General features: G+C 55.8%; 2 protein-coding genes across 6 annotated transcripts in view; one reads left to right on the top strand and one right to left on the bottom strand.

The window, feature by feature from the left end:
* Positions 1-1,912: 1,912 nt before the first annotated feature.
* On the top strand, positions 1,913-10,122 carry SLC29A4 (solute carrier family 29 member 4). Its single transcript, XM_027683452.1, has 11 exons — positions 1,913-2,006; positions 4,108-4,277; positions 4,907-5,038; positions 5,152-5,265; positions 5,346-5,474; positions 5,903-5,977; positions 6,310-6,575; positions 6,664-6,799; positions 7,319-7,506; positions 7,762-8,002; positions 8,077-10,122. Exons 2-11 carry the CDS (start codon positions 4,118-4,120, stop codon positions 8,217-8,219), a joined length of 1,584 nt encoding a protein of 527 aa, XP_027539253.1. The 5' UTR covers positions 1,913-2,006; positions 4,108-4,117; the 3' UTR covers positions 8,220-10,122.
* TNRC18 (trinucleotide repeat containing 18) overlaps positions 9,757-21,508 on the bottom strand; it is a 56,882-nt gene continuing 45,130 nt past the window's right edge. For all 5 annotated transcript variants that reach the window (XM_027683444.1, XM_027683448.1, XM_027683446.1 and 2 more), the window contains 12 exons: positions 20,129-20,571; positions 19,182-19,346; positions 18,214-18,355; positions 17,615-17,732; positions 17,257-17,332; positions 16,764-16,872; positions 15,752-15,868; positions 15,310-15,474; positions 13,681-14,975; positions 13,221-13,457; positions 12,668-12,742; positions 9,757-12,099 (listed from right to left, as the gene is read on the bottom strand). In XM_027683444.1, coding sequence (XP_027539245.1) covers positions 11,893-12,099; positions 12,668-12,742; positions 13,221-13,457; positions 13,681-14,975; positions 15,310-15,474; positions 15,752-15,868; positions 16,764-16,872; positions 17,257-17,332; positions 17,615-17,732; positions 18,214-18,355; positions 19,182-19,346; positions 20,129-20,571 — 3,149 coding nt within the window. In that variant the 3' untranslated portion in view covers positions 9,757-11,892. The remainder of the gene's footprint in view (positions 12,100-12,667; positions 12,743-13,220; positions 13,458-13,680; positions 14,976-15,309; positions 15,475-15,751; positions 15,869-16,763; positions 16,873-17,256; positions 17,333-17,614; positions 17,733-18,213; positions 18,356-19,181; positions 19,347-20,128; positions 20,572-21,508) is intronic.

Below are 21,508 nucleotides of genomic sequence, written 5' to 3'. Positions count from 1 at the left end.
ACTCAGGGAAGTTCAGATGGATAGATCTTCCTATGGTCCCCCACAGCCCTCCAAGCTGTAACAGTTTCCTCAGGTACTCCAGTATTTGTCACACCTACAGGAGAAAGAACTCAAAGGAAACCCCTTTGTCCCCCAAAATGAGGATCTCTTGATCATGTAATTTTAGACAGGATGTTAAAAATCAGGGGCTTGTCCTTTGCCACAAAGTGTTTGGTCACAGCAAGTCCCCATGGCTCGGAGAACACCACATCCATTTGGGAGCTGAGACGTCCCCTCAGCTCAGCTGCTTTTAAGGGACCCCCCCGGTTCTATTCCTGGGGTTTTCGGATGGGGAAAACCTGCTCCTGGGAAGAATCCCTGTGGTGAGTAATGCTTCCTGGCGAGTGCCGGGAAAAGGCGGGTGCACATATGCTGCAGCTCATCCTGCTCTTTTCATGGAGCATTCACACTGTCTGGGTGCCAACCAGCAGCAGCCACGGCCAGGGAACCCCCATCGCAGTTACTCCCTTTTCTTATGTTTCCGAGGCACCTGGAAGGGGATGATGGGGTCTGGTGTAGGGCAAGGGGATGTATCCCAAAGGGAGTGAGGTGCTTGGAGGTTTTACAGAGACATTATGAAATGAGAGCTGAGCAAACCCAGTCCAAGCAAGCAGCCCAAAAAATCCCCCCTTGCACCAGCGCACGGAGCTGTGCAGGTGCTTAGCCCAGAGGGGAGTGGGGAAGCCTGAGCCCTGGCTCCGTGCAGAGCTCGACGCAGCAGCCGGGTGTGCTCTGAGCCAAAATCTGGCTATTTCAGCCAAGGAGGAAAGATGGAAATTTCCACCTGGCCTGTTTTCCTCCCTGCGAAGATATTGCAGGAGACCCTTTGCTCAGCCCCCCTCCCGGCAGAAGGGCTGAGGTGGCACAGGCGGTTTTGTCTCTAATTTCCTCTGGCGTGAGCAGCAGCAGCGGCAGCAGCACATCCCGCCGGCCCCGCGCTGATTTACACAACGCAGCATTTATTGACTGCGAGGAGATTGTAATTCACAGCCCGGCGCGGTGCAGTCACGGTGTGCGAGCAGGGACGGCTCCTCTCCTCCTTCCCGCTGCCTCCATCCTTCCGTGCTCTAGGTGGGGAGAGCACAGCAGGGCCTGGTCCCCCAGGGCTCTCACCCAGTTCAGAGGGACACCTGCTGTGTCCCTCCCTGGGAGAAAACACAATGGCATCAAATCCCAGTGATGGATCCTGCAGCCTTGGCCAGGTCACCCAACCCAGGAGGTGTGGGGACACCCACGGGGTCCCTTCCTGGAGCACCCACCTTGGGGACACACATCCTTTCCCTGGACAGAAATCCCCACTGCCCCATGCTGCTGATTCCCTTCCTCCTCTGCTCCCATCCTCTGGTTATGCTGGAGAACAGAGACCTCCCAGTTGCTTCTTCAAAAAGCTGGGGGATTGTTGTGTTCTGCTATCCAGAGTTGCAATCCACCCATCCATCCATCCATCCTGCTGACCCATTCAGCCCCTCTTACGCCAAAACCCTTTGCAGGGCAGGAATGATCCTGTCCCTGCAGCGCTCGTGCCCTGAATGGAATTACCGGGGCTTTCTTCCTAATTAATCTCTCTTTGCAATTAGCTCCGGGCCTCTGAAATCCCCCTAAGGGACCCATAGGCTGCACCTACAGGCGGTACCTATAAACGGTACCTATAGGCGGTACCTACAGGCGGTGCCTATAGACAGGGGGGTATGGGCGTGCTCCGCTCATCGGGAAAGCCTCTCCCGCGGCCCCGGGGCCGGTGTGGGGGCTCGGGGGAGGAGCGGGGGGCCGGGCGGGGGCGGGCGGGAGGCAGAGCCGGGGGGAGGCAGAGACGGGGCCGCCCCCGCTCCTCGCCGCCGCCGCCGCCGCACTCGATCCGGCCCCCTCCCGGCGGAGGCTCCGGGATGGCGGGGCCGGGGGCCGGCGGCCGCCGGGGCTGAGCGGGGCGGGCCAGCGCCGCTGCCGCAGAGCCGCCGCGGCGGAGCGAGGTAAGAACCGCCGCGACCTGTTGGGGGGTTCGGCCGGGACCGCCCGGGAGCGGGGGGAGAGCAGGGGGAGCCGCCGCCCCCCGAGGCCCTGCCTGCCCTGGCCCCTCCGAGCATCCTCCCCTGGCCCCCCACGAGCATCCTCCGGGCGCGGCCGGGGCCGGGATCCCCGCGCTCCCTCCCCGGCCAGGAGCTCCTCCTTCAGCCCGGGGGACGGGGGTTACTGAAAGAACCCCGTTTGTGGCAACTTCGCCGCTGGCAAGATGTCGGAGACCCTTTTGGCAGGGCGAAGATCGCTTCCCTGCCCTCATGGGGGGGTCTGCGGTGCCCGGGGGTCACCCAGAGCAGCGGGGCAGGGGCTCCCCCCGGGTTAGACCTCCGACTCGTGCCCTTGACGGAGAAACCCCCCCCCGCTCGCACTCTGGGTGCAGAGGGGCGGCAGGGTGTAAATCCAGAGGGGCAGATGGATATAAATCCAACGGGAAGAGAAAATCCAATTCACAGCGGCGCAGGGATGCTCGGGGGAGCGAGGCGGAGTGTGCCGGAGGCTGGTCCAGCTCCACGGCTGGGCAGCGCATCCCGCATCCTGCTCTGGTCCTGGCCCCGGGAAGTTTGGGCCACACACAGTAGGGACAAGGCGTTTCCAGCTGGCATGTTCTCCAGATGGGATTTCTATTATGGAAAAACCCTGCAACAGGCTTTCCCGGCATCCCAGGAGATGCTTCCCACTGGGTTTTACTGCCTGAGGTGGCACCAGACACAGGACGGTGCTGGATGAAGGGGATCACAACCAGCTCCTCTGGGAGCAGCAGGATGGAGCAATGTCTCCAACCAAAATGTGCCCTGCTGGATTCTTCATCCCACAGGGCTCTGGGATGGGGCCTCTTGGGGCCCACTCTAGTTGGTGCAGGGTAGGGACCCCAGCCCAGCCCCTCAGCCAGTGCTGTGACCTCGGCAGAGCCTCGGGGGCAGTGCTGCCCTGTGCCACCGTCCCTGCTGTGAGAGATGCATTTTAGGCTCCAGAAATTCACTCACAGGGTCTGTGGGCACCACGGTTGCCCTCACCTCCAGGGTCCTTCCAGCATCCTCCCCATCTTGGCAGCTGGGGAGATGCTGGAAAACTTCTGTGCTCCTGCAAACGCCATGTCTGGCAGGGAGACCAAAGAAATCAGTGTCATTGATTTTTCCTCCCCTGCCTGCCTCAACCTGCTGCCTTGGAGGAGATTTTTTTTTTCCCTCCCCCTTGGTGCCTGGGGGCTCTGCAGGAGGTGGGCTGGGGGCAGGCTGGCATCCAGCAACTGGTGCTAGGAATTCAGAGTAGCCCCCTGGGCTGCTCCACAGGATCCCAGAGGGATAAACCCTGTTTTGGATGTTTTGGGGGGTCACTGGAGGATGTAAAGTGTTTGGGGAGCTCATCTTGAGATGCATTCAGTGTGGACCCTCACGAGCATGATGCTGGGGTCTCTCTGGCAGCTCTCTGAGCAACTCCATGCTATGCTGTGGTCCCTCAGAGAAGCAGATCAAAAAAAAAGCAGGGTCTCATCCCATCCTCTCCCTGGAAAGGCTGCAGGAGTGTGTCTGCCCAGGCCGGTTGCTCTGCCCCAGCCCCAGGCACCAGAGATGCTGAAAAGGGCATAAACCAGAGCAAGATGTGCTGCCTAAGGAGAGCGAGGGCTTCCCACAGCAGCCGGGATCTTCCCTGCAGCAGCCCTCCATGAGCGGTTTTCATCCATTAATTTCTCTAATTGCTTTTGGAAATCACAGCAGCGTTTTGTCTTCAGCAGCATCCCAGGGATGTGCTCAGCCAGGCTGGGGGGAGCGCTGTGCCTTGAAGGTGGCTTATGTGGATCCCCCACAGGCACTGCAAACCCAAACTCCTGCCCAGTGGGTCAAGGGATCCCATTCTCCTCAGGGAAATCGTCTTCCCAGGTGGAAAAAGCATGGGAGCCGCTGTGATACTGCGAGGTGGCAATACTCAGGGTTATGCCATCGTCCCTTGTAGACCCCTGGCATCACCCAGGGGATGATCCCCAGGAGGGACACAGGAGCCAGGACCCACCTGTGTGCCCCGGGGGTGTGACTGCTCTCCCTCCCTCCCTCCCAGGTTGTCCAGGATGGGCTCGGTGGGAGCCGAGCGCTTCAAGGAGCTGAGCCCGGCGGGGACGCCCGAGGGCAACGTGGTGATGAGCTTCAGCTTCGACAGCTACCAGCTGGAGGAGGACGAGCTGCAGAGGGGCAGCCAGGCCAAGGGTGTCCTCACCTTCATGGAGCCAGGTGAGGGCAGGCATGGCCCGACCTGACCACCAGCTGGGTTCCCTGCTGGGTTCCCACCCATTTAGGAGCTTCCTGGGATGGGTTTAATAGCCACAAATGGCCTGAAATGCCATAAAATTGGCCAACACCTTTTTTTGTCCCTCTTTGTACCCATGTGAGCCAACCAGCACATCCCGTGGCAGTGGGCTCTGCAGGCTGGCAAGGAGTTGAGTTTTGTGCCCTGGTTCTCCTGCCTGCAGCCTGCAGCTTCACCTTTCTCCATGCAGCAATCAGGGATGCTCCTGGGATTTACCCCAGCCCTGCTCCACATCCTGAAGCATCCCTGTCCACCTCCACACCCTCCTCGACCCCTCCTGCAGCACTGCCTGGCTCTCAGCTTATTCAGCTGCAATTAAAACTCAATCAACCCTTGAAACCCGGGTGTTTTCCTGCCTCCTGGGTCTCCCACTGAAATGTCTTTATTTAGGGAAGGAGTTTCTCAGGGCTGGGGCTGTCTATTTGTGAGATCTGCAAGGTGCTGGATTATGGAGGCACTTTTCATCACCCCAAGTCGGGGATCTGACACAGGTTTCGGGGGTGCAGCAGTGCCACTATCATGTCTTTTCTCTTTCTTTCCCCTTTTGGGGCAGCTTCTGAGGATCCCGAGCCCCAGGATCGATACCATGGGATTTATTTTGCCATGCTGCTGGCTGGGGTGGGATTCCTCCTGCCCTACAACAGCTTTATCACCGATGTGGATTACCTGCACCATAAATACCCAGGTAGGTCTCCAGCAGCTGTTGGACTTCCCTGCCACCCCAAACCGGGAGAGAGCTTGGCTGCACTTCCAGGGGAGCTGGATCCCTGCCCTCCCCCATCACCTGCCTCTCTGCAGGGACCTCCATTGTCTTCGACATGAGCCTCACCTACATCCTGGTGGCCCTGGTGGCCGTGATCCTCAACAACGCGCTGGTGGAGCTGCTGAGCCTGCACACCCGGATCTCCGTGGGTGAGTGGGGGTCCCTGCACCCCTGGCAGTGCTGTCCCTGTGCTGCCCCCCTGCCCACAGCCTCTGTCTCCCACCCACAGGCTATCTCTTTGCCCTGGGACCCCTGCTGTTCGTCAGCATCTGCGACGTCTGGCTGGAGCTCTTCAGCCGCAGGCAGGCCTACGCCATCAACCTGGTGGCTGTCGGGGTGGTGGCCTTTGGCTGCACAGGTATGTGGGAGAGCAGCTGGTGCTGGGACATGCACAGGTACAGGTGGGAAACGGCCTCATTCCAGAGCCATGGTCTCCTGGGACTACCTCTCGCCCTGATCCCTATAAGCTTGTATCCACTGCCAGGCACCACAGGGCTGGCCAGGGACACCAGCACCAAACTGTGCATTGGTCACCAACACCCCCGATTTGGGCCACCATAGTGGCTTCCCAAGCCCCACACCCGGTCGCTAATCGTGGTGGGAACAGACATGGTGGGGCATCCGGGGGGAAAAAAGCCTTCAGCTTTTGGGGCAGGGAGAATTTGGGAATGCTGCAGCTCCCAGTTGGCTCGGCATGTGGGCTCCCACTGAGGTTTCTTCCCCCTTCCCAATGTTTCGACTGCAGCAAAAATCTCTCCTTCTCCCCTCTTTGTATCTCTCCTGAAGTGCAGCAATCCAGTTTCTACGGCTACACGGGGCTGCTGCCCAAGCGATACACGCAGGGAGTGATGACAGGCGAGAGTAAGTACCCGTGTCCCCTGCCAGTGTCCACGTCCCACCACATGGGCTTGCTCAGGGGGACTCTCCTATGCCTTCTCCTGGGTCCCCACTGTCCCCAGCTGGGTTTCCAGCAGAGCAGGGACACCTCAGGGTGTTTAATGGTTTCTAAATCCCTGCCACACCAAGCTGGGGGTGGGGATGTCTGCCAGGAGCTGCCTTCATCACCCCAAAATCCCTGCTGGTAGCTCCTCCATGCCGGGAGGCATCACATCCAGGCACTGGGGGAATGATGGGGATCCCTGATGTGTGGGGCTCAGCAGGACCCGGCGCTGACAGGTCTCCCACACCCCCAGGCACCGCCGGGGTCATCATCTCGCTCAGCCGCATCTTCACCAAGCTGCTGCTGTCGGACGAGAAGGAGAACACCGTCATCTTCTTCTTCATCTCCATCGGCATGGAGCTGACCTGCTTCATCCTCCACCTCCTGGTGAAGCGCACCCGCTTCGTCCGCTACTACACGGAGGGCTCCCGCAAGGGCCTCCCCGAGACACGGGGGGCCGGCGACACCGGGACGGGCTACCGCGTCCACCACGACGTCACCTCCGAGGACGTCCGATTTGTAAGCCGAGGGTGGGTCTCCCCGCTGGCCCCTGGGGTCCCGCTCACCACTGGAGCTCAGCACTGCTGTCCCCTGTCCCCCCAACCAGGAGAACCGGCAGCGGGGGCAGCCGAGCTCCCCCCGGGGCAGCCCGGGCCCCGAAGCTGAGCTGGCTGGCAGCGGCACCTACATGCGCTTCGACGTCCCTCGGCCCAAAATCAAGAGGAGCTGGCCCAGCTTCCGAGGTGGGTGGGGGGCTCGGGGGGTAAGCCAGGCCCACGGGGTGGGTTTGCAGCATTTTGTGGGGTGGAATTGGTGATTGGTGATGAAGAGTTATGGGGAAGGATCATCCCCAAAGCTGGAGAGGGACTTTTGACAAGGGCATGGAGTGACAGAACAAGGGGGAATGGCTTCAAACTGTCAAGAGTGCAGGGTAAGGTTGGATGTTGGGAAGGAATTCTTCCCTGTGAGGCCCTGGCACGGGTTGCCCAGAGAAGCTGTTGCTGTCCCATCCCTGGAAGGGTTCACGGCCAGGTTGGATGGGGCTTGGAGCAACCAGAGATAGTGGAAGGTGTCCCTGCCCGTGGCAGGGGGTGGAATGAGATGGTCTTTAAGGTCCCTTCCAACTCAAACCATTCTAGGATTCTATGATACCTTTCCTAAACTCATCTGTGGAAGCCACCCCTGGGGGTCAGACGAGGCTTTCAGGCTCTGCAAGGGGAGGGCTGCAGTTCTGGCTGATCTGTGCTGCCTGTCCCTGCCAGACATGCTGCTCTACCGCTACGTCGTGTCCCGGCTCATCTGGGCCTACATGCTCTCCATCGCCATGACCTACTTCATCACGCTGTGCCTCTTTCCCGGGCTGGAGTCGGAGATCCACAACTGCACTCTGGGGGAATGGCTCCCCATCCTCATCATGGCCATCTTCAACCTCTCTGATTTCGTCGGCAAGGTAGGAGAGAGGCCAGCACCAGCACAGGGAGGCTCTGTCCTCCTCCTGTGTCCTCTTTCTAAACCACTTGGTTCCACCAAGGGTTATCTCCACCCCATGGCTATCTGACCATGAGGCTGCTCTTCAGCATGGCTGAGGCCGGGCTCCTGCAGCGGTTGGTCTTTCCACCATCTCATCTCCTTGCTCATTTTGGGCACCTTCTTGCCCTCCCCAGCCCCCCTACCCCCCACACATAGTCTCTCCCCCTCACTGCAGATCCTGGCTGCCCTGCCCTACGACTGGAGAGGGACCCACCTCCTCGTCTACTCCTGCCTCCGCGTGGTCTTCATCCCCCTCTTCATCATGTGTGTCTACCCCAATGGGCAGCCCACCTTCGGCCACCCTGCCTGGCCCTGCATCTTCTCCCTCCTCATGGGCATCACCAACGGCTACTTTGGCAGTGTCCCCATGATCCTGGCCGCAGGAAAAGTGAGCCCGGAGCAGCGGGAGCTGGCAGGTAGGACCTAGTCCTCACTGGGATCCCAGGTGGGGTGGCCAGAGCACCCTGACACCCTCTGTCCCTTCCCACAGGGAACACCATGACCGTGTCCTACATGACAGGCTTGACGCTGGGCTCGGCCGTGGCGTATTTTGCCTACAGCCTCACCAGTACCTCCCACAGCACCTGTTTCTACACCGAAACCTCCAACGGCTCCTTCACCTTGGGGTACTGAGCCCTGGGGCGGGGGGGACAAGATGGGACCTGTTTCCCACCGTTGTCCCCACCGCCCCACTTGGCCCATGTCTCTCCTCTGGGACAGGGTGGACAGGGACTGGCATCCTGTGGGCACAGGGCCGTGGCATTCCAGAAAGGCCCGTGCTGCCCAGACAGGCACTGCACAGGACCAATTCTTGGGGTGACATTCCTCCCACCCCAGAGGACAGTCCTGTTGTTTTTGGGGGGATCCCCATCAGAGATGTGCAGCTCCCCCAGTGGACGCTGGGGATCTTCCGTTTGAGCCAAGCCATTGCCAGGAGGAAGAAAATACTGCCAAATCCCAAAGGGAATAGGACCAGTGCTGGGGAAGAAGGTGATGGAGGGCTGGTGAGGAAGAAAAGGAGCAAGAGAAGAAGGAAACATTCCTTCAGTCCCTGGTGGCTCCAGGAAGGTTGGTCTCGTCTTTTCATTGATGGTGCTGCAGGTTTTCACCAAGAATGGTTTGAAATCCCAATCCATCTCTAAACATGCCAATCGCTGTGTAAAAGAGCCAATTCAGTTCTGCTGGTTGAGAAAAAAATTATTCTTTTTTTTGATTGTGTCTTGTTTTGCACCCCCCATAACTGCAGGAGAGGCAGGGTCTTGCCTCTCCCCCACCCCACACTGTGAATCTGCCCCATTACAATGGGGCGGGGGGGGGTCCCCAAGGCTACAGCACTGCCAGTGCCACCCACAGGCCACTGCTGAGCTTTGAGATTTATTGCAAGGGACATAAGTGAAGCTGATTAAATGATTAAATGTCTTTGCAATGATGGCTGGTCCTTACTTGCATGCCACTGGCACTTGGCTGCTGGTGACGGGCTGGGCTGGCAAACACACACAAGATGATGCTGCTGCCTGCCCCATGGGGTCTTGGGGTGCCTCTTGTGTTGCTCCTCAGCTCCAGGGTCCCCTTTGTCACCTGGGGTGGTTGGACTTGTCACCGGGTCCCATTGGACCCCTGCCAGCCTGCAAACTGCTGCGGGCAGCATGTGGGAGAGGGAATGGGCCAAGAGGAGCAGAAAGGATCTGGAGAAGGTGCCAACACCACTTTTTGGGACTGGCTGCACCTCGCTGTGCCAGGAGCTGGCGGGTGCCCCCTCCCAGGGAAGCAAGCCCAAGGAGGCGGTGAGTGCCAGGCTTGGCACCCCAACTTGGCCCCCCCAGCACCGGAGGGTCTTGCCGTGCCAAGCTCCCCGCTGGCTGAGGTGCAGCTCACACCAAAAAGAGCAAATCCAGCATTTCATCCTCAACACAAGGTGCCATGAGTGTGGTGGCCCGGGAAGGACTCACACCTCCTGCTCACAGACCCCATCCAGCAGAGACCTCTGCTCAGGGGCCCCATCCTGTCACCACATCACAGGGACGGGTTCTCCCCAGAAAAGCCACACTGGCACCTGGGTTGGGTCTTTTCCCAAGACAGGGGCTGAGCCAAAAAGTGATCGTTGCCACCAAGGGGGGAAAACCCCACGGTCAGGACAAGCGAGACAAAGAAAGATGCTTCGCTGGGTTGCTTTTTTTCAATTAATTTTTTTTTTTTTATGAAAAAAGATCACACGGAGTTCTCCAACAAACAGAATGCCAAAAAAATTGTTTTAAACAAAACATAAACAAAACAAAACAAAAAAGACAAAAACCTGGCTCTCCTTTCCTCTCGATTGTCTGAAATATCCTTGTGTTCCATAGAAGGCAGTGGGTTTTAAGTGCTTTCTATTTAACATTAGCATAAAATCTCTCTCGCGCGCTCTCTCTCGCTCTTTAAAATATGCTCACACAATTTGCTTCTAGAAGTACAGTACACTTTGAGCGTGGGGGGGTGTGCCTGTTCCCAGATCATTTACAATCACAATCCAACAGGAAATAAAAAATAATATTCTAAACGTCAGACTGTGTTCATTTCTGCCGTTGTGGGTTTTTTTCTTTTTTTTCCTTTTTTATAATTTCATAATTTTTTTCACAGTTTTAAAAAGTTTATATTTATATATATATATTTATATTTATATTTATAATTAAAAAGTTGAATCCATTTAAAGACTTATAATACAGGAGGGCTAAAGAGTCTTTTGGTACATTAAAACTGTACAGGCTAGAACCGTTCACTGTCCGCCGTGCCGAGGCGCCGGTGGCCCGGGGTGGAGATGGTACGAGCTCAGCACCATGTGGTTTGTTTAAAGGACGAGGGGTAACTCTGCAGGGGTGTCCCTCTCCCCTGAGCCCTGGCCTCCAGTCTCTGGTACACAGCTGGTACCAGGGCGGAGAGTTTCCAATCTGTCCTTGGCTTAAGCGTCTCCCCACCGGAGCCTGGGCCGAGCCGGGCCCCGCTCCGCGTCCCAGCGATCTGTAGTGCGAGTCGGTAGTTGCAAAGATCAGTGCGTCTCTTGGAGTTTTGTTTTAAGTGCAAGGATGGTGCATCGTTCTCCTCTGGTTCTCCTCCAGTGTTCCCTCTGGGCAGGTGTAAAACCCTGGAGCAGCGGTGGTGGTGCCACGGGTCCGGCGTGTGCCCAGTGGGAGCGAGACAGTGGGTGAGCATCTCCGTGGGGAGTCAGGCCTGCTGGATGGAGCAAGCTGGGCGGTCCCCTCCCTGAGCCCAAGGTGGCAGCAGGGCTCTGGCTGTGGGAACACCGAAGGCAGGCACAGCTGGGATCACACACTGTCCCCATTCCCTTCAAATGATGGGCAAAGGCTTCCCAGCAGCTCCACGTCTCTGCTCAGGCAAGGCATGGAGGCTAAAGGGGGGTGAGGGATGCCGGAATCCAATGGCCTGTGGTCTCTTCTCCTCCAAGCACTGAGCAGCAGCAGTTTTTCCCAGTCGTTTCCTGCCCCTTCACTGCACACTCCAAGTTCTTTGTTTGCCAAGTGTCACCCCCCTCACCACGAGCTTGTTCCCCCCAGCACCTTTCCAGGGCAGGAGGAACAGAGAGCGATGGAAAGAGAGTTCAGACTGTTTGTTCGAGGCAGTGGGAAGGCAGCATCCCAGACTGGGTGTTGGCTCCTCTTCCACCTGGTTCCTCCCATCCCGGTGAATCTCTTCTGCTGGGGCCAGCCCTGCCCCACCCGTGCTCCATGCTGCCAGAGGGGCCTCCAGGGAAAGGGAACCGCAAAAAGGCGCTGAGAGGATCGAGACGAGGCGCTGAGAGAGACTCATCTCCTTTCTCTTTCACCCTGTCCTTCCTAAAGGGTCATGCGAAACTAAGCAGGAAAGGGAATATAAGGACGGAGAGGAGCGCACGTGGAAGGTCCTTCCACGCACGGGCGGCTTCCGAGTTACTGACGGGGGCAAATGACACAAAAGGGATCCCTCCTGCCGGGGGGGTCCCGCTGGTGAAATGATCACGAGACCCATGTGCTTTCCTGGACCAAAAGGAGGAAGGGAGAAGTTGGTCAAGTGTCACCTTACTTAAAGCCACTTCCAGAAGAGCCTTGGGCGTTCAAGCACCACCACCACACCCAAGGGCATCTTCCCCAAGTCCTGTAACTGCTTCCCCAACCCCTTTCTTCAGCCCTCTCCTTCCTCCTCGCGTCTCTCGCGCTCTCCTGTCTGTAGTGTGACACAGAAATGAGCATTGAAAGAAACAATCATGTCGTCTGAACAGGCACGTCCTCAGGTTTGTCCCGTCCCTCCCAGGGGGTGGCACGTGTCCCCTGGGCGGTCAGCAGATGACAGGGACCCCGTCGGTGTTGAAGATCATGCCCGTGGTGGGCTCGTAGGTCCCTGCAAGGTAGTAGAGGTCCTCACTGTCCTGGTATTTCTTCGTCTTTAGCATCTGCTCATACTGATCCAGACCAACAACAAGACACTTGTGTGAGATGGTCTGGACATCGTTCTCATCCACGTGAGAGGACTGGTAGAGGGCTCGCTGCACAGCAGGAACAGAAGGAAGCAGGTGGGAAGAAAAGGAGAAATTAGATCTCACAGCAGTAACAGCATCGTCTTCAACATGTAGGAAAAACACCCATCACAACAGGACAGGGCTCTGCTCACACTCAAGAACTTCTCACTCATCCCAACAGCCAGCCCAGGGGAGGGACAATGAGAATCTGCACCAGCCTATGGGCAGCCTGGACACAATCCATCCAGCCCGCTGAGCCTGAGCCCTGGCTTTCACTCAGCTCCCACCAAGGGGAATGCTGCAGCTGCCAAGCACATGTATAGGGGAACGTGAAGGCCAGGAGTCATCCTTGTCATCCTCACTTCAAGGGTACAAATGCAAAGATGGGTGCTGGATACCAGTCCACTGTTCCTACCCACATCCAGCACTTGCAGCTACTCCCACCCTCCCAGAAAACATCATCCCAAGCCCTGGACACTGCAGACTCTGCTGAGGCAAAGAGCAAGAGCCAGAGAAGTTTGGGGGGCATTTCCCCAGCACCATTTGTTACAGGGTGCCTAGCATTCCCTCCCCACCTTTCCCCAGCCAGACCAACCTCCATAAAGTCCTTCCTCTGGTTGGATGCCTGCAAAGCTGTGGACAGACTCCTGCCTGATTTCTGATCCCAGCGCTGTGCCCAAGAAGGAAAGAGGAAAGAGAAATGAAAAGCAGGTGAATTAGTTGTTTTTCTACGCCAGCACCTCCTGCCCATCTCACGTGCCTTTGGAACTTCAACTCCCGCCCACAGCCACTGGGAATAAAACCTAAGAGCCTGTTATAAACAAAGCACATGTGTGCAAAATTCAGTGTTTCTGCGCACCAGGCCAGTCACTATTACACTGTAAAGATTTGATCTGGCTCTTGACATTCTTTTTGGACCAACACAGAAGTCTTTATTTCCTATTAGGATAAAACCCACCGCTCCCCTGTTCAAGGGCAAACACCAAGCTAGTCCACACCACAGGCAGCCCCCACAACATCAAAGGATGGGGCCACCCCCATCAGGGTATCAGTAAGAAACTGGGCCTGGGGTGTTTTCCTCATCCTTGGAAAGAAACAAAAGGGAGCAAGGAGCTTTGCAGCCCTCTCAGCAAAGGAGACCAGCCTACCTTGCCTTCGTTGAGTTTCTTCCCAGGGTTGGTTTCTTCTGGGTGATAGAACCATTTGACCCGGACCACCATGTTGTTCCCCCAGGACTCCCACATGCTCTGGATCCGGCCGATGTAGGGGAGGTTGGGGCGGCCGGCAGAGAGGAAAACGGCACAGTCTCCGATGCGGATTATCTCCTTGCCCCGGACGATGGCCTTGTAGAACAGCTTCCTGGCCTTCCCTTTCATTCCACGTCTCTGCCAAGAGAGGATTGCGCAGGTGAGCAGCCAGGGACCACCCAGGTTTTCCCCAACCACAACTGCTTGCCCTGTCCCACGTGCACCCCTTTGGTGTTGGCAGGGCCACAGTATTCCCACAGGAACTGGGGCAGAGGGACATGCCATGCAGGATGGCTCCCCTAGACACAGCTAAGGCCAACCCCAATCTCCTGCAAACTGGAGACCTTGGCTGAGACCTTACCTGCGTGGGTTTCCCGAACCACTTCCACAGTTGCCGTGCAGGGAGGAAAGCGGCGATCTTGGGCCTGTTCTCCACGGACGGCAGGCGCTGGCGCTTGGCCAGCTCCTTGGTGGTGGGCAGGTGGATGCCCTCGCGTTTCTTGGGCCTGCTCTTGTTGCCGCTCTGCGGCGGCGCCGGCTGCGGCACCGGCTGCTGCGCCGGCTGCTTCTGGCTCTGCGGGTGGGAGGACGCGCGGGATTTCCCCGCCTGCTTGGTTTGCTTGGGCGGGAGGGTTTGCTGCACCGAGGAACTCGGCTGGGCCTCGGCTACTTCGTCGTCAGAGCTGCAGGAGGAATCTTCATCCGTAGTGGAGGAGGAGGAAGAGCTGGAACTCGATGAAGAAGAGGTCGATGAGGTGGAGGAAGAGGAGGAAGAGGAAGATGAAGAGGAGCTGCTGCTAGAAGAGGAAGAGGAGGAAGAATTGGAGGAAGAGAGAGGGGTGGATGCTCTTGAGCTGGCTGAACTGCTGTCCTGGGCTTCCCCTCGGTTCTTCTCAGCCTCCTCTTCTCCCTCTGACTCCGAGCTGCTGTCGCTGCTGTTGCTCTCAGACTCTTCCACTGCTGCTGGAGCTGCTGCCTTTTCTTCCTGGTCCTTTGAGGCAGTGAGGCTTTCCACTGAGCCATCAAACTTTCCTCCAAAGCTGGCAGGAGAAGGGTCTCCCTCAGCCACTTTGGCTCGGGAAGATTTCTGCTTGCCCTCCACACTCACTGCAGCGGAATAGCCCAGCCCCAGGAGACTCTTCCCATCTCTGCGACTGGCCAGGTTTGAGTCCTCCAGCATCCTCATCGCCTCCTTCATCTTCTTTGTCTTTGGAGACATCACGCCCTCATGGTCCAGCTTGATCAGGATTTCGCTGTCATGCTTCCTCTGAGCCTTGACCACGGTGCCAAACTCCTGTGTCTCTTCTGTGGGCCGCCCTTTCTTGGCCTTGGCTTTCGACCCTGAAGCCTCACTGGAGCTGAAGGCTGCCAGTGTTCCTGGGAGGTCACTGTAGGGTTCTGCACCAAGGATGCTGCCAAACACAGCAGGCTGATAAGTGGGCTGGGGGGGGCTGTGCAGCTTTGTGGAGATCTTCATTTTGCTGGCTTTTGACCGCTTTTCCTCCGTGGGAGCAGGAGAGCCTCCAGTCGGCAACGGTTGCGATTTTCTTGACCCCTTCATGCTTGGCTTGCCCAAGCAGGTTGGCTTCTCTGGGACTGAGGAGGTAACAGGTGAGGACTCACCCTGATCCTTCTCTTCAGGCAAGGCAGCCTCTTCTGCAGAAGGGAGGAAACACAAAGACATGATGTTATCCATCCAGATGGGCTTTATTAGCTCAGATTCAACCAGACACCAATGCTGACCCATCTCTGGCCAAATGTGGCTTGTTCCTGCCTGCTCAGGTACCCCAAAGGGACACAGGTACTCACTGCTCACTGAGCAGCCTGGCCTGATGCCAGTGCCCATGGGCAGCTGATGGGTAATGCCCAGAGATGCTGCTTCAACTTCAGGGGTCTCAAACTGCAGATCTCCTGCTCTAATTGGGGGAGAGCAGTAGGGAACTGTGCAAGGATCCCCTAAACTCCAGGTGTGGCAGTGGTCACAACCTACCAGCTTTTGCCTTGACGCTTGGCTTTCTCCCTCGCCCTTTGCCCTTTGACACAGGCTCCTCTGACCCCAGTGCAGCTCCTTCTTTTCCTTCTCCAGTGTCTTTGCTGGATTTACGGCTACGGCGCTTGGTGCTGGGCACCAAAAGGGCAGGGGAAGGCTCAGCACCTGCAACAGGTCAAAGTGATAGTCAAATACAGTCAAACAACACATAAAACAGAGATGTGACTCAGGGAGAGTATCCCAACTGATTCTGCAATAGGGACTGGGGCTTTTTCCCAGTGGGTTATATCCCACCCCAGCTCTGTGTGTCCATAATTGATGGTGCAATCTTTGTGACTGAAAGTCTGTGAACTTGTTCAAAAATCTCAGAGGCAACTGGCCTGAAACTCCCTACATTTCACAGTGGGAAGTATCTTGCAAAAAACTGAATGGCAAAACTCACACTGGATCTTGTAGTCAGGTGGGAGAAGCCGAATGTGAGACAGTGGGATGCGTCCCGTGTCCCCATCATCAAACTCTACTGTGATGAGATCACCATCTTCCTCCAGATCCAGGGTTCCTGTAGGATGAGGGAGCAGAAGGTGGGATTAGGAACAAATGCTGCAGTACAAACCCCTTGTAAGGCAAGTGGGGACGGGGGAAAGACAGGGATCCTGCACCAGCTCCAAAACATCCTTTCCAAAGCAGGGAGGGCACACTTTGCAATGGAAAGTCCCTGATAATACTAAACCAGCCCACCCAGTGTGAAATTCCCCAGTCAGCAGCACTCCTCCAGAACATAACAGCCATTCCAGTTTGACTCTCCACCTCTTTCCACTCTTCCCTTCTGTTCTTGCAGAAATCTACTTCCCTGTTTTCATTGCAGTATCTGTTTGGTTTTTTTAACCTTCAATTTGTAACTACTCTCAGCAATCACAAACTGCTGCTATTTCACCTTCTAAAAGAGAATTAAGTTGTGTTCCCACCCTCTCTTCTTGCATCAGCATTACTGGTCTATAACTCACAAGTAATTCTTCCTTTACACACATGTAGTGTGACCAAGGGCCCAAAAGCAAAACCAGCCATTGCAGAACTGCCCAGAGCTTTCACTGGCTTTTTAATGGGACCAGATTGGGGAGTGGATACGTCAGAAATGAAGCTGTGAGTGTCCAGGTGATGTAGAAACCTCCACAAGCTCAGAAATCACTGGTGCCTGGAGTCAATTCTGACTTTCTAAAATGTATTGAATTTCCCTGATATTTTTAAGCTCCTAAATTGCTCAAACCTCTTCCTGAACCAACAGGATGTCACTAAATCAGCATCATGAATGAGTTGGGTGTGATCTGGAGGAAAGGAATGGGCCAGGCTCTGACCTCCAGGATGCTCACAGCAGAGCTCAGGGCTTCTCCAGACAAGCCTGACATCCCTCAGGACACACAGGACCGAGACATCCCGGGTTCACCAGGTGGCCTTACCTCGGACAACTGTCCCTGGGTAGAGGCAGCGGTACTGCTGGCTCCAGTAGGCTGCAATCCTCGTGCCCTCGGGCAGGAACCGCACTGAAGGGGGTTTCACATCGATGATCTGCTCAGGACAAGAGGAAGGCAATTACTGACATTCCTTGCACCAGCACAGACCATCCCACCACACCTGGCATGGAGCAAAGCAGCTCTGGAGAAGGCAAGGGACAGTCTCCCTGCTGGGAAATGGCCTCCTGTCTGCTCACAGGGCAGGGTGAAGGACTATCCCTGTTGGAATACAGAAGTGGTGCCCACTGCCAGTGGGGGAGTTTGGCCGTGGGGCAGTGAGCACACCAAGGGGAGCTCTGCCCACACTGGCCACAGAGGCAGGAACAGGGCATCCCTGTAGCCCCAGCTGGGGAAGGGAACAAGGTGGTTTCCAGCTTGCCTCCTCCACCCCAAAACAGGGCTCAGGCACCAAGGTCAAGCACCCTTCGGCCTCACATACCGCTTCCTGCAAGAGCTGCTCCAGGCAGTAAATGTGGGGACGGTTTCCCCTCTCGCCTTCCACCACCACACGGTATCTGAAACACACAGGCCCAGTCAGACACGGCACATGGGAGACATCACCCCGACCAGTAACAGCTCCCTCGGAGCCCCACCACCAGTTTATGTCAGTGCATTTAACGAGAGGTTAAAGGGATTTTCCTCAGTGCTGATACACCAGAGTGAACTCTCCTCCTTCCCTCCCTCCCTGCCAGACTCTGTCAGTCTCTGGGCAGCCAGCTCTACAGAACCCCCAAATGGATCCCTGCAGCAGCTATGTCTGGCAAATCCCAGGTGGATACAGCAGTCCCTCAACTCACATGTCTGGTGAATGTACCGTCTTGACATGCCCAGCATAGAGCAGCTTGTCATCCATGGGGATGAGGACACGCAGACCATCTTTCAGCTCATCCTTGTCAATGATGCAGGAGCGAGGAGCTGTGAGGTGTTGGAGCAAGATGGGGATTAGAGAGCACCACACATGGAAAAGGGACATCGAGTGGAGAAGGAAACCTCACACTCGCAGCATCCCCCTCCCCCAGGAAAAGGCCAGTAAGCAGAAAGGGCTCTCTCCCTCTCTCTCTCTTTCTCTCTCTCTCTCTGGCTAGCTCCTGGCAGAGGTAACAAAAAATTAACAATAATAAATAATAATTCCCCCCTCTTAGTAATAACAACATACCAAGAAATGAAAATAGGGCAACTCAGAGACTGGGCTTCAACCACATGTCAGAGTGGGACACTCCAACAAGGCTTGTTTTTAACTGAAGTCACTGAAAAAGTGATATCTCCACCCCAAGGACTCATATCTTTGGATGAGGAACATGGGAAAGCAGCACAACAATCCTCCTCTGAGTAGCCCTGAGAAAGTTGCCCAGCCCCTCTACCTGTACAATCAGCCCCCAGCCCCTCCTGCCCTCACCTGGTGTGGGTGGTCGCTCGACCAACATGCTCAGTGGGATGTTCTCATCCTCTGAGAAGCTGCTGTCTTGGTTGGGTTCAAAATCCTCCTCTGCTGCCATGCTCTCCATGAGCTTGCTGACAGCTCCTCCTTTCCCTCGGTTCTGCAGGAGAGCAAGCAAGCACATCAGCAGCACAGGCAACAGTCTGATCCCATCTCACCTTCCTCCAGCGACAAATAACCTGAGGGTATTGGGACAAACTTGTCTCCATCCTCAGCAATGTTAATCACACAGAGAGTTAAGTGGGTGAACCCAAGCTTTTTGCTGGGTTTATCCCCAAGCACCACTGACAGCTGACCAAAAGCTATTCCCCACATGCTCATTCCTGGAGGTTAGGAGAAATGCTGTGGAGCAGAGAGCTGCAGCTTTGCTCTGCATTCACCATCTCTGCACAGTGTTCCTGACCTCTCTGCCTTTGGTGAACAGGTACCAGGCACTGTTCCTATTTCCTCTCAAATCTCTACGATCTGTTTCTCGCTGTTACACGCAGACCGCAGGTGTTACGCTCAGAAATCGTGTGAGAAGATGCAGCAATGTGTGTTATGAGGGATGACAGGCTACAGCAGCGGAGCAGAAACCAGCTGTGACACAGTGCTGAGCAAGGCAACTCCATCACCGTCTCCTTGATCCTTGCTATCCATGAAAGCTCTCTGTGAAAGCTCTCCCTCCACCCTGTGGCGGCCTTAGAGAAAATCCTGCCTGCTCACTAATTTGGGGGATGAAGGCAAATGAACGCCAGATGGTAGCAGCAGGTACTACCTGACAGTCTTCCTTGGATTTTAGGCTTCTCAAACCAGCCTTTTGCCTGTATCACACCCAGCAAAACCAGCACATCTGTATTTCCCTCCCTCACACTGCAACAGTTCAGTAAAGAGCAGGGCTCTGCCAGCCACCCTCCAGCTCACCCACACTGGAACCAGCCCCTCACCTCTTTTTTCACCTCCTTGGCTTTCACCTTGGCTTTGCTCTTCTTGGTGGAGCCCAGGGCATTTGCCAGGCTGACACGAACATCAGATGGGGAGCTAGGGATGCCAGGAGGAGACATGGACGAGGAGGAGGAGCAGCAGGGTGTTTCTTTCCCCTTCTTCCGTTGCTAAAAATAAAAAGAAAACACTTCCATTAGTAAAGAGAGAGTTGATAAAGATCTGGGACCAGGGAGAGGAGAAAGGTGGAGCAAAGCAGGCTGTGCATAGATAGTATGATGTTCAGCCAGCAGTTACTTCACTGACCACATCACATGTCCCAGCTCTGTCTTCTGGCTTCACACACTTTGGGAAGAGCTTTTCATTACCCTGGAGAGCAAATCCTGACCATCAAATGTTCCTCTGAAGAGTTCCAAGAAGATCCCAGTTGGCCTCATGTCACAACTAACTTGTCTAACTCTCCCCATTAGTACTGCTCCAAAACTGCCATGAACTGAACGGGAGCCAGAGGGAGTAGAGCTTTCAGCTGAGATGAAAACCCAGTAACCCAGGGATCACTGCCACCCCCAGCCAGGGACAGCCCCCAGAAGTCACAAGTTAAAGGTGAACAGCCTTAAAGGCCAGCACAGGGGACACAGCTCAGCAAGTGAATAAGGTCATGCAGAGAGTGGGAAGACTGTCCACTCTGGCCAACCCAAACAGGTTGGATTTGGGACAGGGAGGTTGACACAAATAACCAGCCCCATTCAGCCACGATAGGTTTTTACTCCCTGCGAGTCAGATCCAAGTCTGACAGATCCTCTAGGTGTACATGGGGCTGGTAGGGGTGACAAGGGGCAGCCAAACAACTGCTGAGACATGATTCAACTCTCCTCTGCCCTAGCAGAGTTAACTGCCCTCCCCACACCCTCACCCAAGGGTCCCACACCAATTTTGCCAGCACATTCCTCACCTTGCTTAGCTCCTTTCTCTCCTTCCCCTTGCTGCCCTCCTTTTTGGGGCTCATGGGGGCCCCCTTGCCACAGCGCCCAGGCTTGGAGACAGGAGTGGAGCTGGCAGGGGCCGCAGACGTCAGCATGGCCGAGGACGTGGTGGCGTCGTGGAGGAAGATCCGCTCGCTCCTGCGCCGGTTCCACAGGTCATCATCGCTGGCCTCCAGCCCAAACTCAAAGCTCAAGTCCTTGGGGGATTTGAATTTCTTCAGCTTGCGGCCTTTCTCAGACCCAAGCTTGGCCTTGTCAGCGCTCCCAGATCCAGAGTCGAGGCTGCTGGGGGCCTGGCTTGGTGGGATGCTGCTTGAGTCCAGTGACCCCTTCTTTCCCCGCAGCAGCCCGGAAGGTGACTTCTTCCTGATCTTGATCTCACTCTCTGAGTCGGTGTACTCAAATTCTGTCCCTAGGTGCAAAGGATTTAACCATCAGTCAAAGCCTTGGCTGAGCCAAGAGAGGACACATCCCGCTGGAAGCTTTTGGGTTCCATGAGAGACACTGTGCCTGTTCAACAAAGCCTTTGCTTGTTCCCCTTTCCAATTCTCCACATGCCCTCAGATCTGCATTTCTGCCCCATAAAACACCGATTTCTCTGGAAGTAAAGTCTCCCCTGCTCCAAAGCAGAGCCCAACCATTCAGGCAGTGTGGTTCAGCATGTTGCCTGCTTCCATTTTCTCCCTTGTCTCACAGCCAAACCCTGCTGGAAAGCTCTTATTAGAACAGATACTCTAACTTGTGCCCCTTCTCAAAAAGGAGCTGTTCCACTGAAGCCGAGCACGAACCCCACAAGCTGAGCCTCCCACTCCTCCCAGTGGGAGTCCTCTCCAGTTTCACCTTTGTTTCAGGAGAACAATCCCTTTTAACAAATGGAATAAACCCATATTTCAAGCTTATTTTTTCCCATTGGCCAACAGACACCACAGATCTTTTTACTGGCTCGGGTAATCGCCTTAAAGTCAAGAAAGGTAAATGATCTTTTGTCTGTGGCAAATGGAAATCCCCTCACATTGGCCTCTGCTCAGCCCCACAGGCACAGCAGTACCCAGGGGCCTCAAATATTGTAGTAATGCCAAGATGTTCCCCACCTTCAGTGTTTTCCCCTGAACCTGATAAAGGAAAGCAAGATCATGTTTCCAGGGGTAGAAGGGAAACTGAGGCAGCACCTACACACCCATGGGCAGGAGGTAAGCAAACAACATTCATGTGGGAAAATGAAAATGTACGTGGCACGTGCAAGGACAGCATCTTCTCTCAGTCCTTCTCTCTCAAGCTCACTTTCCTGGGTAAATTCAGTCTGCAGGAACCTGCTCTCATCTTCTAAGCAAACCTCTTTCCCTGAGACA

This window comes from Neopelma chrysocephalum, unplaced genomic scaffold (genome assembly GCF_003984885.1).
Source record: "Neopelma chrysocephalum unplaced genomic scaffold, ASM398488v2 Primary Assembly neopelma1_65, whole genome shotgun sequence".
Classification (NCBI taxonomy): domain Eukaryota; kingdom Metazoa; phylum Chordata; class Aves; order Passeriformes; family Pipridae; genus Neopelma; species Neopelma chrysocephalum.
This window is presented reverse-complemented; position numbering and strand designations above follow the sequence as displayed.

Coding starts and splice junctions, on each gene's coding strand:
- SLC29A4 (XM_027683452.1), top strand. CDS start 4,118: ATGGGCTCGGTGGGAGCCGAGCGCTTCAAGGAGCTGAGCCCGGCGGGG. Junction 5,475..5,902: donor GGTGGCCTTTGGCTGCACAG/GTATGTGGGAGA, acceptor TCTCTCCTGAAG/TGCAGCAATCCAGTTTCTAC. Junction 5,978..6,309: donor GGGAGTGATGACAGGCGAGA/GTAAGTACCCGT, acceptor CCACACCCCCAG/GCACCGCCGGGGTCATCATC.